The sequence below is a fragment of the Cydia strobilella genome, chromosome Z, assembly GCF_947568885.1.
Source record: "Cydia strobilella chromosome Z, ilCydStro3.1, whole genome shotgun sequence".
NCBI classification, from domain to species: domain Eukaryota; kingdom Metazoa; phylum Arthropoda; class Insecta; order Lepidoptera; family Tortricidae; genus Cydia; species Cydia strobilella.
The window spans coordinates 23,185,047-23,203,416 of NC_086068.1; the positions used below are offsets into that span (position 1 = coordinate 23,185,047).

General features: G+C 37.7%; 3 protein-coding genes across 3 annotated transcripts in view; 1 reads left to right on the top strand and 2 right to left on the bottom strand.

Moving 5' to 3' along the window:
- LOC134754459 (E3 ubiquitin-protein ligase MYCBP2) overlaps positions 1-18,370 on the top strand; it is a 283,481-nt gene that overhangs the window by 131,649 nt on the left and 133,462 nt on the right. The gene's annotated exons all lie outside the window — the stretch shown is intronic.
- LOC134754209 (uncharacterized) overlaps positions 1-18,370 on the bottom strand; it is a 47,092-nt gene that overhangs the window by 18,997 nt on the left and 9,725 nt on the right. The window contains exon 2 of the mRNA XM_063690370.1: positions 5,520-5,772. Coding sequence (XP_063546440.1) covers positions 5,520-5,772 — 253 coding nt within the window. The remainder of the gene's footprint in view (positions 1-5,519; positions 5,773-18,370) is intronic.
- On the bottom strand, positions 14,246-16,604 carry LOC134754431 (uncharacterized). Its single transcript, XM_063690756.1, has 2 exons — positions 15,897-16,604; positions 14,246-15,310 (listed from the first exon to the last, which is right to left on the bottom strand). The coding sequence occupies exons 1-2, from the start codon at positions 16,335-16,337 to the stop codon at positions 15,164-15,166; spliced, it is 588 nt and encodes a 195-aa protein (XP_063546826.1). The 5' UTR covers positions 16,338-16,604; the 3' UTR covers positions 14,246-15,163.

The window sequence follows — 18,370 nt, forward strand, 5'->3', positions numbered from 1 at the left end:
ACATCATTATAAAAAATCTAACGTTTCTTATGGAATTTTAAGGTTTATGACTTAAAATTATTAAATAAAGCTAAATTTGGTATTTTTATTAGATTCTCAAACCATTTATTTAATGATAATTAATATCGAACGAACCATTATTATGAGCGTTTTACGTTTTGTTATCTGTCAAGCTACTTAAACACGCTCCATCCAAGGTCAAATTACTTTCCCCACTAGTGGATAAAATGCGTTTTTCCCCTATTGTTTTAAAGGATAAAAGACGGCTTTCCGAGCTAGCGAGGGGAAAAATACTTTTTCTACTCGTCGACTATAATACAACTTCATATGCAACACTACAACCTTACGCTTTTCAACGTTGGATAGTCTATGGCACTTCCGACTCGAGCATAAGAATTTTATCGATACGGTTTAGTCAATTATACAAATTTTGAAAATAGAATTTCATACATTTCGATAAAATATTTATTCAATGCAAATTAGCCTAGTATTCAACACGCTGCTGCGTCGCATCTGCTTTGTGATTGGTTGGCCAACAAAAACATTTTATTTTATGTTGTAGTAGAAACAATTGCTTCATAAGTCAGAAACGCGCATGTGACACCCTTCATATAGCAACATCTATACCCTACGAAAACCGCTTAGCGTTGCTTGTTAGTCTCCATAGGCTACGGTAGCCAAAATCGAGAAAAAAACTGTTTTAAAATTGAATTTAGCGCGGAGCAGGTACCAGGGCCTCTTGAGTTACGAGGAGGTGTCGTTGACCAACCCGCCAGGGGTCCCAGGCCCGGCGGCCGGGGCGCGTACGAGTATGAAGGTATCGCGGGCTGCGGCAGCTCGCGTATCTTAGCTGTATACTTTTGGTTTGTTTACCTATATGATTCTACTAGTTGAAAGTATTATTTTTTTTGTCTCGTAGAAAAAGTATTGTATACAATAGTGATATAATCAAGCTTTTCAATCTCGTACCTTACTTAAGCAACTCAGCAAGCTTCGTTTCTTAAACACGGTACTCGACTGAAAAGCTCTCTATTATAGGTATATCACGATTGTATAAAATACTATTGTTTAACCTTTTCGACGCCGTGTCAAACACAAAAGCTGTCACTCAGACGCCACATCACCGAAGTCAAAACTGAAATTGAACTTTATACACATGCTGCATGTGTATAAAGTTCAATTTCAGTTTTGACTCTTCGGTGACATGCACGTAGGTCTATGTTGCTCTGTGGTTTTTGACCGATTAATCGGTCTTTGGCGTTGGACCTGTGGTGCCGATATATCCGTCATTGACGTCCAAAAGGTTAAAGTCAACGTATAAGGGAGTTTTACTTTTAAAATGCTGACGTTTATAATTTTATATTTTTGTTTATGTTTAAAAATATTTAATTTGATTAACTTTAATCCTGCGGCTGTCGGGAATTAATGACCTCGTTTACAAAATCTCGCTTACCCCCCTCGTTGCACAATGTACTATAAAAACTATTATCGGCTATCGCAATGGTTGTCTTATTGTTTTAAGTTAGTAAGGAATTAAGTCCGTGTTGTGCTTTATTTGTTTGTCGGGATGTGGACTTGTGGAGTGCGTCACAAGGAAGCATCTGCCATCACAACGCACATGTCTGCTGTCACTGCGAATCGGCGACAATATTCACTTATCGAATATGTCACCTCGGTGAAAGGTAAGTAATGCATTTTACGTATTGTCAGAGATAGGTCAGAGGTGTAGGTATACAGCCTAAGCTCGTTATGAGGAATAATGAAATTCACGCGTTATCCATCTGTCGGCTGCTCTCATGTTAAATGTCACTGGTTTAGGGCCAGTTGCACCAACCACAATTAACAGACTGATGAACGTCAAGCAGCAGAGAACTATGAAACTTTCCATACAATAAAATTTAGCGAACGGTAAAACGGTGACAGACGGTTTGGTGCAACCGACCCTTAGTGTGTTTCCTTCTGGGGATGAAAACACATTATTGTGATCACGATTACTAATAGTAGGTAATAAATAGATAGATAGTTCAAATAACTCATTATTGTCCATAAATCCGGACAAATGTTATTAAGTTTTAGCAGAAAAAGGAGTAGTATTATTTTTAACTATAAACTTTGTGATAAAAATTTAGGTCGTGTTCACCAGATTCGAGACCTCGGTGTCATAATGGACTCAAGACTCACTTTTGTACCTCACATTGATAACATGTTAAGTACAGCATTTAAGCAGTTAGGATTTATATTTCGCGTAGGTAAACCATTTAAGAGACTTTTAACTTATAAGCAGGCATCGTAAACTGCGAGCGAAATCCATTGAAATGACGTACTTTGACCAAAGAGGATATAATAAGATAGAGCGGTACTGTCATAGTAAATTTTGTAACCACAGTAAATTCACTGCCATCTATCGACACACTTTAAAACTAAAAATGAAGATTTATAAAAATACGATAAAATGTATTTCAATATGGATAAATGATTTTTTTTATTTGCATTAATTATTTTTATGATTTTGACCCATGTTCTTTCACTGATATGCGTTAAAATTGTTAAATAATAAACGAAACCGTCAACGCCATCTATACGACAGTAGGCCAATGCTAGTAGCGCCCTCTGATCGAGAATCAAATTTTCTTGATTTTCGAGGCACGTTTTTTCCTTAGACTGTATCCATCTATTACGGAGCTAAGTGAACCCTAGTACTTTAATGGATTTCGCTCGCAGTTTACGATGCCTGCTTATAAGGTACTGTTCAACAGTTATGTTCGTAGTCGTTTGGAATTTGCAAGCGCTGTGTGCCACACAGTATAAAATAGTGATAGGATAGAGAGAGTTCAAAAAAAGTTTGCTAAGAGAATAGAACAGAATTAGAAATAAATATTCAGATTACGTCACCGCAATGAGAGCACACAAAATAACATCCCTTAGTTATCGCCGAGAACGTACCGATATTTACCCTTTATAAAATTATTAATAATATTATTGATTCTCCGTTTCTATTACATTCACTTTTCTTCAGAGTTCCTCGACGTTGTGAACGCGCTTGCAGGAAAAAACCCCTCTTTTACATCCCCCGTAGTCGGACTGCTTACGCGAAAAATAGTTTTGTTAGAAGGGCATGCAGGTTGTACTAAACTTAATAGATTCAAAACACTATCTATGCAGTGTAATAACCCAAATCATTAGTTTGGCGCTATTAGGAAAAAAAATCTCAGTATTGAACGTTAATAAGTAATAAGAATAACAAAACTTTTTTAGTATTCAGTTTATATACAAATTAATTGTTAACACTCTGATACTCTTGCATTTTATTTTCATTATTGTTATTATTGTTTTTGTTCTTGTATGCACAAATAGCTCTGTTTTACTGTGTAGAAACTTTATTAAACATGATGTTAAAATATTTTCATTAAGGAAACTGTAAGTCTAGCTTTAAGAAAATTTCCAGTGTTATGTATAACTATAAAAGACTGTTTGTTTCTTAAATAAATAAATAAATAAAAATATTACTTACGTTAAGAAATAATTCTCCATACTGAGAAATATTAGGAGTAAGTACTAAACAAATTTTAGGTTTTTTTTGTTATTTATTCACGGAGATTTTGTCATTGACACATTCACATTAGTGTATCTTAAATATACAATAGTAAATGCGATAGATATATTAAGTAGGAATCAGAAACGGAAACATGTAATCTAATAGTGCAATCCTGTCACGCATACGCTTGTTACACAGCTGCAGAGCCAACGTCCTGGTAGCGGCTACCTTTCAATTGGAACCTTTTGGATACCATATCACCATCATATCACACACCCAAATCACAATAGCGTAGCTATAGCATACTAAACAGTCTTACCCCTAGAACTCTGCGTGTCATTTGAACTTAGCATGTGAAGATATCTTCGCTGGGCAATTATTCAGATAAGGCGACGCGAGAGGAAACCTCGCTTTAGCAAATGTATCGCTATACTAAATTTTGTTATAAATAGGTACAGTCAGCATCAAATAGATAATGACGGCCAAAGTGGCCAAATATATCGTAACACACTTTTTTACCATAAAAATAAGGATGTGTGCCGAAATATTTGGCCACTTTGGCCGACACTAACAATTTTTTAATTGTTTGTAAAGTGTTCGGGACCACGTATACAATTCACATTTTCGTCAAACGGCAGACAGTTTATCGACGAATAGTGTGCCCCTAAATTATTATAAGTACTTTGTGTGTACCTACCTACTTTTATATGTATACAGTGTGTAAATCCAATACGGGCAATAAATTAAACCACATATAGAATGTATCCGTGTAATTATTAATTGACAAGATTTTCAAGTTACACTTTATTATGACCCCGTAATTAATAAGTTTCAAAATTTTGCTAGTGGCAATGTGCTGCAATCATTAAGAGACCCACTGACTATCAGTCCGCCGGACGATATCGGCCTGTCAGTTAGAACAAAAATTTGACAGTTCCGAACAACTGACAGGCCGATATCGTCCGGCGGACTGATAGTCAGTGGGCCCCTTTTCGAGACATAACATGACATGACATTATGAGATACGAACTTTTTATAGTAATTGCCAACAAGCGTTGACAGTTACTTTAAAAAGCTCGTATCTCGTAACTTGTGCGTTGCTTTACATTGCGGGCCGTATTAATTTTTATGGGTAACTTTTTCATTGTATTTCTAAGCAAAATTTATCTAAATATACTTCTTAGGTCTTATGCTAACCACCGTTTAAATATTCGCCCGCATTGGATTTACACACTGTAGGTACTTAGGTTAAGTTTAATTGACCAAAGCGTAGAGAAGGTCTCCGTTTTGACTCGGGCATTTTGCTTTCGTACTCGTATGTCCGGATGTTCTTCCTCTACAGGTCGCAATTCTCAACCGATTGTCGTGAAATTTTGTGACCAGGAGTCGTAGCACGGTACGCTTATCACCATGCCTGTCACGTTCTAACAAGTATGTGAGTGCGAAAGTGACGGACTTAGTGATAGGGGAAACCATGCTGCGCGGGCAGATTCTATGATTAAATATAATTCTTTTGTCGATCCGGTTTTTGGATTTTTTTCAAAATGGCGGAGTCGTGATAGCTCGCGCCTAAACAAATAGTCGTATCGATATCATAACAGTTTTTTTTTTCGTTTTGAGACATGTTTACAGAGTAAATGGCAATAAATGCAGAAAATGTGTATCGCTGGGTTAGGCGGCATTTAGATATTTACATATCATTTGGCGCAATTTGCAAACATTCGCTTTGAGGTAGGAGGTCCCTGGTTCGTCCCCAGTAATAATTAAAATTCGTAGTTTTTATTGTTTTTTTGAAAAATGGAATGATTGATCAAGCGCGGGCTAAGCGTATTCGTTTAATTTCTTTTTACTAAATTATTCTAAACGGCGGAGCCACTCACAGAGCACTAGTCTTACATTGTAAATTTTTTTAATTGTGCCTGTATAGTTTAATTATTATCACAGAAATTTCGCTTTGCATAGTTACGTCAACCATGTTAGTTACCTTTGATGTTACTGAAGGTGCTTTCCTCTATACGCAGGATGTCGCTCTTCTCAATTTCAAGGTACACGCTGATGACGTTGAGATTAATGGCTGCGAACTTCCTCATCAGCACGACTCTATTACCAGATAGGTAAATATGCCTCGCATCTTGTAGTTTTGCCAAGGAGTTCGCGCCAAAAAGGACACTTTCTGCTCCCGTCACTATGAGGTTAGTCGTGGATTCGGGCACATCTCCTTCCAAAATATCTATTGTCTGAAAAAAAGAAATGCTGTTATGCATTATATGTATACTTCAGAATGTTTTTCGTCATACATAAATATATAAAATTTGATAAAGTGCATTTGAGATCTTCTAAAGTAATTTAATCAATTTGTCAACGATATGACACTATCATTATATCCTTCTCTCGACTACATCCCGACTAGCGCTATTTTCAAGTCAGGAGTTAAGAGGATGTTGAATATTTTCGTCAAATTGTTATATAGCCACGTCAAATTAAGCCGAAAATGGGCAATTAGCGGAAATAATTCGTGTAGTTTTTAAAATTGGTATAGTTATACCTTGGGTCTCCAGATAAACATACTAAAAGTCCTTGAGGGTGGGGGGGGGGTGCTGAGGGTGTAGGGGGGGAGGGGGGTTGAAGGTACCTTTTTTATATGTTTGCTCATATCTCGAATATTTGTACGAATAGCATTACAAATACTACGGACAAAAATTTTAGCATAAAATTTCCTAAAAATTTGGTTATGTTTATTTTTGCTCTACGATCAATACTTTAGGAGCTACAGGCTGTTAAAGTTAACAAAGACATAAAAAATAGACAATTTAATAAAACGACGTTTTTTCGTAATTGTTCATCATAATCATAAATCCAATTTTTAGTTTAGAATAAGCAAGCTTAGCGACCTGCTGAAGAAACATAAAAAAATGAGTGCATGAGCATGAGTGGTGTCGGATGGCTTATGGTGCCGCAGGATGGCGATGGGATGGCCACGGTGTGGATTTTTCACCCGCACATCAAAGGTAGTGGGCCAGCTATGGTGCGTACGCATCTACACTTGGCTTATTTCTATAGTGCGCGCTCTCAACCATCGCAGGGTCCTCTCGCTAGTCCAGCGCTGGGCCATCGTGCAGAGGAGCCATTAGCCAACGCTGTCGGCTTCACAAAAGGTCCTTTGTGTTCTGATGTTTATAATAAAAATATGGTACATGCAGAGGTTTATTAAGTCCATTAACTTTCTGTATTAACACTGAAATTATTGCGATTCTTCATCTAATACCTTGTTCAATAAAATGAAATAATTTTGAAGCATATTCTTATATGGTCGAATCAACACTTAATACGAGTAGCAGAGCAGCGAGAGCTAGTTGTAAATAAGGGCTACGCTACGAACGGATACGGGCAAGTGATTGAATTAATGGTACTCCTATAAGCACGCTTCGAAGGGGATACGACCGAACCAAAACTAAAGACACAGAAACTCTTCAATTGAACTTATTATTATAGGTTATAGCTAACGAGGATATAATAGGATAGAGCGGTACTGTCATAGTAAATTTTGTAACCACAGTAAATTCACTGCCATCTATCGACACACCTTAAAACTAAAAATGAAGATTTATAAAAATACGATAAAATGTACACATACATGGATAAATGTTTTTTTTTATTTGCATTAATTATTTTTATATGATTTTGACCCATGTTCTTTCACTGATATGCGTTAAAATTGTTAAATAACAAACAAAACCGTCAACGCTATCTATCCGAGAATAGGACAAAGGTAGTGGCGCCATCTGATCGAGAATCAAATTTTCTTGATTTTTAAAGCAACGTTTTTTCCTTAGACTGTATCCATCTATTACGGAGTTATATCTATCTTTGGTTATAGCAAATGTTTAGTTGTATTATTTTTTAGAATTGATGATGATTGATGATGATGTGGATGATACTGTGCCTCTTAGCATATACCGTCAGTGTGTTTGATATTTTAAAACGCTTTTTGTATTATTTAACCGTATTAGTATACCACGTGAAATTCTGTCTCGTCCCTCTTTAAGGAGCAAAACATGTGAGCATCATCATCATCATCTTCTTCCTCGCGTTGTCCCGGCATTTTGCCACTGCTCATGGGAGCCTGGGGGCTCGCTTGGCAACTAATCCCAAGAATTGGCGTAGGCACTAGTTTTCTCGAAAGCCACTGCCATCTGACCTTCCAACCCAGAGGGTAAACTAGGCCTTATTGGAATAAGTCCAGTTCCTCACGATGTTTTCCTTCACCGAAAAGCGACTGGTAAATATCAAATGATATTTCGTACATTAAGTTCCGATAAACTCATTGGTACGAGCTGGGGTTTGAACCTCCGGATTGCAAGTCACACGCTCTTACCGCTAGGCCATAGGCGCTTCATGCAAGACATGTGAGTATTGATCAGTATTCCATCGACTCTATCTCATGATACGACGTCATCGCTTGCTTTACGATTTTCGCCACCAATTCCGCTTTCTGTTCCCGTACGCCATAATGGCCATATTAGTTCATTCTTGGAATCTGTTTCTTGAGGATTTAATACAGAATATAGACTCACAGGCGAATAATAGTACTCACATTACAGATACCGGGAAAATAGCCCTTAAGACTGCGACACGGCGACTTAATTTTATAGGTAATCATAAAAACTACCAGAAAATACGAGTACGTCCTATTTTTCAGCTAGGAAAAATAAAACTGGTCAAGAGAATGTCGAGCTGCGCTCAGTGTAAGGTTTTATAGCCTTTATTACAAAGCATTTCACTATTCAATAGTTATTTGTGCAACAAGAGAGCAAAGTTTGTTTCTGATGCGACTGCTTAATTTGAGTCCCGTGCTAGCGAAAGATTCTACAGGCCAATGATAAATGCATTTAAAAAAATTGAAATAATCAATCAATTTTTGTGTTTTTAAATAAAAAGTATATATAGAATTAGAAATAATAAAATAAATTTTACGTTTTAAATATTAAATCTTCAAGATGTCGTCCGTCTGACAACCCCAAAGCCGTAGCTCGTTTACGCGTTGGTTTCTTTGCATCCGCTCTCACAGACGCTCTCACTCGTTCGATGTTTTCATTGGTACGAGCAGATCGTACACGTCCTTGACGTCGAGATTTTAGTGTCGATCCCAGTTGCTTTAAATCTGACTATCCATTGTTTGATTAAATTTGTGCTCCACTCACGGATATTGCGTAATCCGAACTTACGTCGAGAACGCCGAAGAACCGTCACATAAGAACGATTGTTTTCAAAAAAGGCTCGGATGCAAAACGCTCGCTGTAATCCCATGTAAGTCACCATTTTAAATAAAACATTGGTTTTTATTTTTTCTTTTAATTGACGCCTTTCTCATTTGCCTAGATTTTATATTTAACGGAAGTGGTCGAGATGAAAAGATAGTTTAGCATTGGCCCACACTGTATAATATAGCGTAGCGTAGCGAGGGACTCTAAGACTCGAAGTGCAAAAAAAAAATTTAGTCTCGTGTGGCACATGCAACTTTTCTCCTTTTTTAATCACCTTCTTTTAAGGAAAAACAATAACCCATTGACCCATTCACTCATTTACCCAAACACTCAACTCAGGATCAGCACTTCAAAGATTTGTCTCACTCAAACAGTTTTTAAGCATCAAAGCACCCTTGTTCGAGCTGCTGAGGTGAAAACAAAATTATGTAAAACATCCTTTACTTCGTCGGCGCATCGACTTGCCTCGCCCGAAACGTGATGTTTCACAGCCTGTTATCGGATAATATAAGGTTAATAGTTCCTTGCACATTACAGACAAACTCATTTTGTTACGTGAATTGCTAGGAAGGACATTGCCACTGATGATTGAATGAATTATGATGAATTATGCCGTATTGTATTGTACATCGCTTTTATCTTGTCTTCTGAGTTCACGTTTGTGTATATGATAACAAAACCACAGCGGATACGTTTAGCTTCTTAAAAAGTAGTATATTTTGTAGAAATTAACGTAACATTCAAAATGTAATTTTTTTAATAAAAAATATTATGAGTGTATGTGTATTATACGAGTATAATATTGATCCCATTCATTAGCGCAAGAAATGGATATTAGCGAGTGCCTAACTACAGAATCATTCATCATCAATCATTTAACTTTCGTGCAAGTTCATGGTACCTACCTATCACTGATATTAGAATTACCGTGTAACTATTCAAAACATGGTGTAATGTGAAATAACATGCCGATACATAACAACTTAGTGAGTATGATACCACAGTTTCAATCACAGAACGCCGACTAACTTCAGATTGCTAACTTTTTGGTACTCGGCGAATACTGACTCAGAATCTGGTTTGAGCACTTACGTTTTGCAAATATAGGCCAGCCGAGTTGTGTTACCCTTTTACGGTATCGGAAGGGCATGATGTTGATGAATGCAACACACGCCGTACAGTCTTACGTTTATTACTGAATTTGGAACATAACTGCACTTATCTATGTATTAAAAAAAAAGTTAAAACAAAAACTGATCGTATTTCGAACTAGTAGAGATGTAAAGAACAAGAACATTAATCAATCTTTCCCCTCACTGGCTCGAAAAGCCGTCTTTTATCCTTTAAAACAAGCGGATAAAAACGCATTTTATCCACTAGTGCGGAAAGTAATTTGACCTTGGATGGAGCGTGTTTAAGTAGCTCTTGACAGATAACAAAACGTAAAACGCTCATAATAATGGTCCGTTCGATATTAATTATCATTAAATAAATGGTTTGAGAATTTAATAAAAAATATTACCAAATTTAGCTTTATTTAATGTTTTCAAGTCATTACCATAAAATTCCATAAGAAACATTTGTTTTTAGGGTTCCGTACCTCAAAAGGAAAAAACGGAACCCTTATAGGATCACTCGTGCGTCTGTCTGTCTGTCTGTCCGTCTGTCACAGCCTATTTTCTCCGAAACTACTGGACCAATTAAGTTGAAATTTGGTATACATATGTAAGTTTGTGACCCAAAGACGGACATGTAACGTAAACAAATAAATTTTAAACACGGGGGCCACTTTTGGGGGGTAAATGTGAAAATTAAAAAATAAAGTTTTTCAAACTATATCGTGTTATATATCAAATGAAAGAGCTCATTATGAAAATCCCAAATATATATTTTTTATAATTTTAGGATAAACAGTTTAGAAGTTATTCAAGAAAATAGGCAAAAAATGACCATTCCTTTATCTCCGAAACTACTGGGTCTAAAATTTTGAAAAAAATACACTAAATAGATCTTTACCTATAGATCACAGAAAAACCTATTAGAAATGTACAGTCGGACTTAATTACTTAGTTTTTGATCCGACCCCTACGGGTTTTTTTAAGACATTTCACTTACGTTTCCCATAAAAAATACATTGTTTAAACTGTGTAATGTACGGAACCCTTGGAACGCGAGTCCGACTCGCACTTGGCCGGTTTTTCAGGGTTCCGTAACTCGAAAGGAAAAAACGGAACCCTTATAGGATCACTCGTGCGTCTGCGTGTCTGTCCGTCTGTCACAGCCTATTTTCTCCGAAACTACTGGACCAATTAAGTTGAAATTTGGTATACATATGTAAGTTTGTGACCCAAAGGTGGACATGTAACGTAAACATATGAATTTTTAACACGGGGGCCAGTTTTGGGGGGTAAATGAGAAAATTAAAAAATAAAATTTGTCAAACTATATCGTATTACATATCAAATGAAAGAGCTCATTGTTAGAATCTCAAATATATTTTTTTTATAATTTTAAAATAAATAGTTTCGAAGTTATTCAAGAAAATAGGCAAAAAATGACCATCCCCCCCCCCTTTATCTCCGAAACTACTGGGTCAAAAATTTTGAAAAAAATACACAAAATAGATCTATAACCTATTAGAAATGTGCAGTCAAGCGTGAGTCGGACTTAATTACTTAGTTTTTGATCCGACCCCTACGGGTTTTTTAAAGACATTTCACATAAAAAATACATTGTTTAAATTGTGTAATGTACGGAACCCTTGGAACGCGAGTCCGACTCGCACTTGGCCGGTTTTTTTTATAATGATGTCGAACGCACATGTTAAGTCGATGCAATTTCAAAACGCATCGTCAGAAATGTCAACAAAAATTTTACTGGCTCCGACACGTAAAAATACACAACTTCCAGTTTTCTGTTATAATATCATATTATCGTAAAAAATGAGTGATTCCAGTGATGAAGATGATCTAACGCCTGTGGATGTAGCACTTTCCTCGCTATAGTGAGGGGAAAAGTTTTGTGTTACACACGGGTGCAAATGTATTTTACTTCTCGTATGTTAAAACACTCGCTACGCTCAGGATTCTATTTTAAATTCAACTATAGAATACTATAGAAAACAGATTATGGCGACAGATCAAATCTCTTTCTAAAACAGTTATCAACTAAATCACTGCTTTTCGAAATACAGATGCGGCTGCCGAATAGGCTTTTAGGCTAATCAGTTTTAAAATAAAAAACTATCACCTGAACATAAAGAACAATTTGATATTTCACGTCATCTAACTTGGTTTAATTTAATTCGGCTTATAAAAACTAAGACCACAAACTAATATTATAATACATAATGGGCCATCTAACAATAATGAATGATAATCACTCAAAAGTTCTTGTTACAAACTGTGCTACTGTTGTCGCCTGCCTGACGGGAATAACAATAGCAAATACATCGAAATGGCGGCTCTTCTGAAGAAATTCGAAGATAAAAGTTCTAGAGTTCAACCGTTCCAAGAAAAAAGTAATGGTAGTAGACAGGGCAAATATTCTCCCAGTTACCGAAGCACTCGGCGATTTTGTATATCTTGGGTTGATAACCAGTGCCGGTGGTTGCACCGCCGAGATACGCCGCAGAACTGGCATGGCTAAGAGTGCTATGGCTAACCTCGAAAAGATCTGGAAGACAGAGGTATTCGACGTGCAAATAAAGTGCGCTTGCGTGCGTGCTCTCGTCTTTTCAATATTCCAATATGGTACCGAAACGTGGAGTCTCGAAAAGTGTGAAGTGGCAAAGGTTGATGCTTTTGAGATGTGGTGTTGACGATGACTGCTGCTTACCTTGGACAGCTAGAAGAAAAAACCCAAGAGCACAATATCGCCACTCATCACAACATGCCATGGCCGAGCCCTTAGATTCCTCGGACATATCATGCGGTTTTCAATGTATGATCTGGAGAGAAGGTCGAACGCAATGAAGAGGTCGGCTTGCGGCAGTCTGCACTGTGCAGTCCACACGGCTTATGACCGCGCGAAATGGAGACAAATTACATGTGATCGTGTTCCTCAGCAATGAGAAAATCCTTTTCAGTTTGTTTGTTCAATATCTTTGTTCAGTTGGGGATAGAGCCTTGCTTATATATTTTATTATAATTGGCAGTTTCTCACTTTTTATTCTCTGACTTTGAATTAGTACTGCGGCTATGCCTATTGGACTAGCATCGGTCACTAAAATTGTTTCTGCATCTTTATCATAAAAGCCCAGTGCAGGAGCCGATCATATAAGTGTTTTCAGTTTTGTAAAAGCATTTTCATGTTCTCTGTTCCAAGCAAAGTATGAGTCCTTTTTGGTAAGTTCTCGTAATGGTCCAGTAATTGTGCTAAAGTTGGGAATAAATCTAGCAGAGAAGTTGACAAGCCCTAAAAAGCTCCTTACTTCTGCTTTATTTTGCGGTTCTCTGAAATCCTGTACAACTTGTTGATTTGTCACAGTGGGTCTTATTCCTTCAGCAGAAATGTGATGTCCTAAGAAGTTAATTTCGGTGACACCAAATGAGCATTTCTTTTCATTCAGAGTTAAACCACTGTCGCTAAGCCGTCTAAGTACTTGGTGAAGTCGGGCATCATGCTCTTCTCTTGTTCGGCCACCTACGCGAATGTCGTCTTGACTGTTGGCAACACCCTCTATATCCTGTAAGAGATGTGCAATGACTCGTTGGAACATTTCAAATGCACATCTTATTCCGAAAAATAGACGCTTGTATCTAAACAGACCAAGATTGCAGGTGAAGACTGTTATCTTTTTAGACTCATCATTAAGCTCCATCTGATGGTACCCAGATTTCAGGTCAAGTGTTGAAATCGCGTGAATGGGGCACTTAACGCTTTTATGAGCAGCCAGAAGGTGTCGCAAAAGGCACGGTTGGCTGTGCATAGAGGGGTGCTGGTGCCTACACTTATGTATGGTAGCGAAAGTTGGGTATGGCAGAAGAGGCATCAAAGCCAAGTCAATGCAGTGGAAATGAGAGCGTTGAGAAGTGTATGTGGGGTGAGATTACAAGATAGAATTAGGAACAGTGTGATAAGGGAAAAGTGTGGACTGAGCGAAGATGTAGTGACAAAAATTGAGAAAGGTATGTTGAGATGGTTTGGACACGTGGAAAGAATGAGTGAAAGGAGGCTAACAAAGAGAGTATATAAGGGAGAGGTAGAAACGGGAGTTGGAAGGGGCAGACCTCGGCGGACTTTCTCTGATCAGATCGGGGAAATCCTGAAGAAAGGCCAGGTCAAGAGCACCCTAAACCGGCGAGCGTGTATGAGGAATGTTATGAAAGTGAAAAAAGCGAAAGAGGTATGTCAGGATCGTAGCAAGTGGAAATCCGTGGTCTCTGCCTACCCCTCCGGGAAATAGGCGTGATTATATGTATGTATGTATGTATGTATATGTTGAAAAGAACTTACATCCGTTTAAATCTGCTAATAGTTCTTCAAATGTTGGTAATGAAACACGTTCCCTCATTACTGATTCATTAGCCTTTCTCATATCAACAACAAGTCTATATTGACCTTCTTCTTTTTTCTTTACTATGTGTGAAGGAGAAACACAGGGGGTAGGTCCAGTTACTGGTTCTATAATGTCATTGTCTACTAACTCTCTAATCAGGTCTTTTTCTATGTTCCTAACATGAAAAGGTTGTCTTCTAATAGTCTGGGCTACTAATTTTACACGATGATCAATAGGTATTGACAATTTGAAATCTTTAAGCTTCCCTATACCCCTGAAAATGTTAGGATACTGGTTAGAAATGTCATCCTCATTTAGGATATTATTAACACAATTAACTTCTGGTCCTACTCTTAACAATCCCAGCTGGATTGAATTATTTTTACTTAACAGAGAAGGCCCTCATCCATTAAAAACAAGAATCTCTGCATCTACTGTAATTTTACTGTCAGGAGAGTACAATACTGTTTTAATAAATCCTAATTTTCGGACCTCCTGGCCTCCATAGGCGTAATATTTTTCAGCTGTTTTATCAAAGAGTTGACAATCCAACCCTGATCTCAAAAACATTTTGAACATATGTTTGTCTATAATATTTATTGGCGCACCCGTGTCTATAATAAAAGGAGAACATACATGATCACCTACTATAATCCCGAACTTACTGTCCTTAGAATTTATCACTGTAAACACTGAATTTACACTTTTTGACACACTTTTATTATCACTTTCATCGTCGGAACTGTCCGAATCCTCTGAACAGGATTCTATTACATATTTAACCATCTTCTTCTTTTTCTTTATGTCTTTCTTTATTTTTGTCTTGCAGCACTTAGCAAAATGACCTTTTAACCCGCATTTGTTTCATATTTCATTTGCTGCATTGCACTCTGCACTTTTAGCAAAATGTCCTCTCCGTCCACATCGGTAACATTCCACATTGCTGATCCTGTTAACACTCTCTTGTTCTTTGTCTTTTTCTTCTTTCTTTAAATTTTGGTTGCTAACCACCTTTTCATTTATTTATACTTTATTGCACATAAAATAAGTACAAATGGTTGACTTAATGCCTTAAGGCATTCTCTACCAGTCAACCACTGGGCCAAAAAGAGACGTTTGTTGGTGCAGGCTTTGTACTGTATTTGAAAATAATTAAACGATATCACTACCTACTATTTACAAATTAAATACTAATTATAGTATACCTATTATATTTAAATCATAAACTTAAACATATACTTTGTATGATACACTTACATACATATCTACGTATATATAGGTACTTATACATGTACCTACTGTGAAACATTACTTACATCTTTCAGACAAATGCTTGCGCAGCATACGCTTGAACGTGAATTTACTTTGAGCTTTTCTGATATTGAGTGGAAGGTCGTTCCACAGGCGTGTCGCCTGAACAGTATAGGAGTTGGTCAGGAAACCAGTGCGATGAGGGGGAATGGAAAGCTTAAGGCTACGGGAGGGACTGAGAACACCACCAGGGCGAGCAGTAACAAATTTAAATTTGGATCTGAGATATTCTGGTGTATTGGGATCAAATAGAAGAGAGTAAAATGTATCTAACAGTCTCAAAGACCTTTTCCATCTCGTAGAGTCTTGATATTTCCATGATTTTATTAAGTGTCAGGTCCTTTCCTTTTTTAAAATACTTGAGTTTTAGGGTTATGTCAGTACATCTCTCAATAACTTGATCTTTTATAGCATCCTCTTTTTCCTTAAAATCGCAAGATATGGCTTGTTTTCTTAACTTAACTATAAATTGCTCCATTGCCTTTTTAATATTACGAAACTTCTGTCGTTCATAATTAATATTTACGTCTGGTTCAAAATATGAGTCTAGTCTTTTTATACATTTTTCGTAGTCTGTAGTGCCGACGACCTGTTCGTCTTTTATGTTTTCATATATTTCTTGGACTTCTGTCCCTGCTTGATGCAGTAATCTCGCTACTTTCTGTTTGCCGTTAATCCAACCTGGCTCTCTATGTAATATTGAAAATTCCTCTTGCACAAACGCCATCTTTCTGGAAGTGTGCTTGCTTCTTTATATGGGTCAAATTTCGGTCCCGAGGACCCTGCAGCATAATCTTGAAACATATTATTCACCGCGTGTCTTCGAAGCGCGTGCGATGATAGGTTATGTATTTCTTATCCGCTTTAATCACCGACACACCGTAACATTCTCGTCGCCAAAATCGTTGTACGAGTTCTCAACTAAAAACACTTGATGTTTAAAACCACAGTTGTCTTTATTTATCGACTTTTACTTATAATCAGATTTAACTAACAATCTGTTAGGTTAGTTCAACTCGTCTCTTTCGCTCCTGTACCGTTAGGCGAGTCAGTGCATTAAATGGTTACAACGCGAGCGCACGTCTTTCATTTATCACAGTGGCGACGTCCGGGTTTTTTTAAAGTACTCACGCGATCATAATGAATTCGACGATCGGAAATCTACCTGTTTTGGAAGTCGGCAATGACTGAAAGGTGTTTAAGGAAAGATTAAGCATCTGGCTCAGTGCAAACGCAATAATTAAAACAGAAACGGGGGGCGATCGTCAACGCGCCGTGTTGCTAAGTGCACTCAACGAGTCCGCGTATAAATTGGTACGCGAACTAGTTTCACCAAAGACGCTGGAAGAACTGTCTTATGAACAAATTGTGAAAGAGGTGGACAAACATTTATTGCCAAAAAAGTCGCTTTTTGCAGAAAGGCACAATTTCCACAGGACCATTCAACAAGTGGACGAAGATTTAACACAGTGGGCTGCAAGAGTTCGTCAGTTAGCATCCGATTGCAAGTTTGGTTCCGTATTAGATAGCATGCTCCGCGATCGGTTCGTATTGGGCATGCAGGGCGGACCCGTGCGGGACCGATTGTTCACGGAAGATGCAGATACCCTCACGCTAGCACGAGCTCTAGAAATCGCCGTATCGTTGCACAGCGCGAGGACCGCCTGGAAACAGCAAGCAGCTGACGGAGTCGGTCGAGGTCTATAAAGTATCAAGAGGATCATCGTCTAATAGTGGTGTGGAATGTGAAGTGTGCGGGTACAGTAATCATACGGTCGATAAGTGTCGGTTCAAAGGTTACAAGTGCAAAAGCTGTGGCAATAAAGGCCACCTAAAACGTATGTGCAAGCGTAGGAAACACGTAAATATGCTGCATTCTATCGATGAGAGTAACGATGATGATGGTAAGAATGAGTCCGTTTGTTATTCTGATCATATTTGTAGTTTACGTAGCCATCATGGTGAGGAGATGACTTTGTCCGTTGAGGTAGGTGGGCAAAATATTACATTTTTGGTCGACAGTGGATCAGGTGTAACAACTCTTCCACTGCATGTGTATAAGCGATATTTCCCTAATGTTCCCTTAGCTCCGCCCGGAACAAGACTTAAATGCTATTCTGAAAATATTTTGGATACGGTAGGAGTTATGCGAACAACGGTAAAGTACGAAGGTGAAAGTAACTATATAAATATATATGTTGTGAAGACGGGGGCCTCAGCATTGCTTGGAAGAGATTTCTTTGCATCATTCAACTTACAGATATCTAAAATAAACTCTTGCGAGTCCTGCGATAGCCAGTCGGGAATAGATTTTTATACGGTAAAATATCCAAGACTTTTTAGTTCCCGGTTAGGCTGTTTAAATAAATTTAAAGTACAGTTATCATTGAAGCCTAACAGTCAACCGATTTTTTTCCGAGCTCGTACAGTTCCGTTTGCATTGAGGGAGAAAGTTGAAAAGGAAATTGATAGGTTAGTTAAAACGGGAGTACTTCAACCGGTCGACCATTCCGAATATGCGAGTCCCATAGTACCTATTTTGAAGCATTCCGGCGAAATTAGGTTATGCGCGCATTATTCAGTAACGCTTAATAAAGTGCTTCAAATAGAAAAATATCCTTTGCCTAAAACAGGGGAGCTTTTTGCTTAGTTGCACGTCGGGCAACAGTTTTCTCAGTTAGATTTAAGTCAAGCGTACTTGCAACTGAGTTTGGATAAAGATTCTCAGTTACTAACGACGATCAATACCCACAAGGTCTT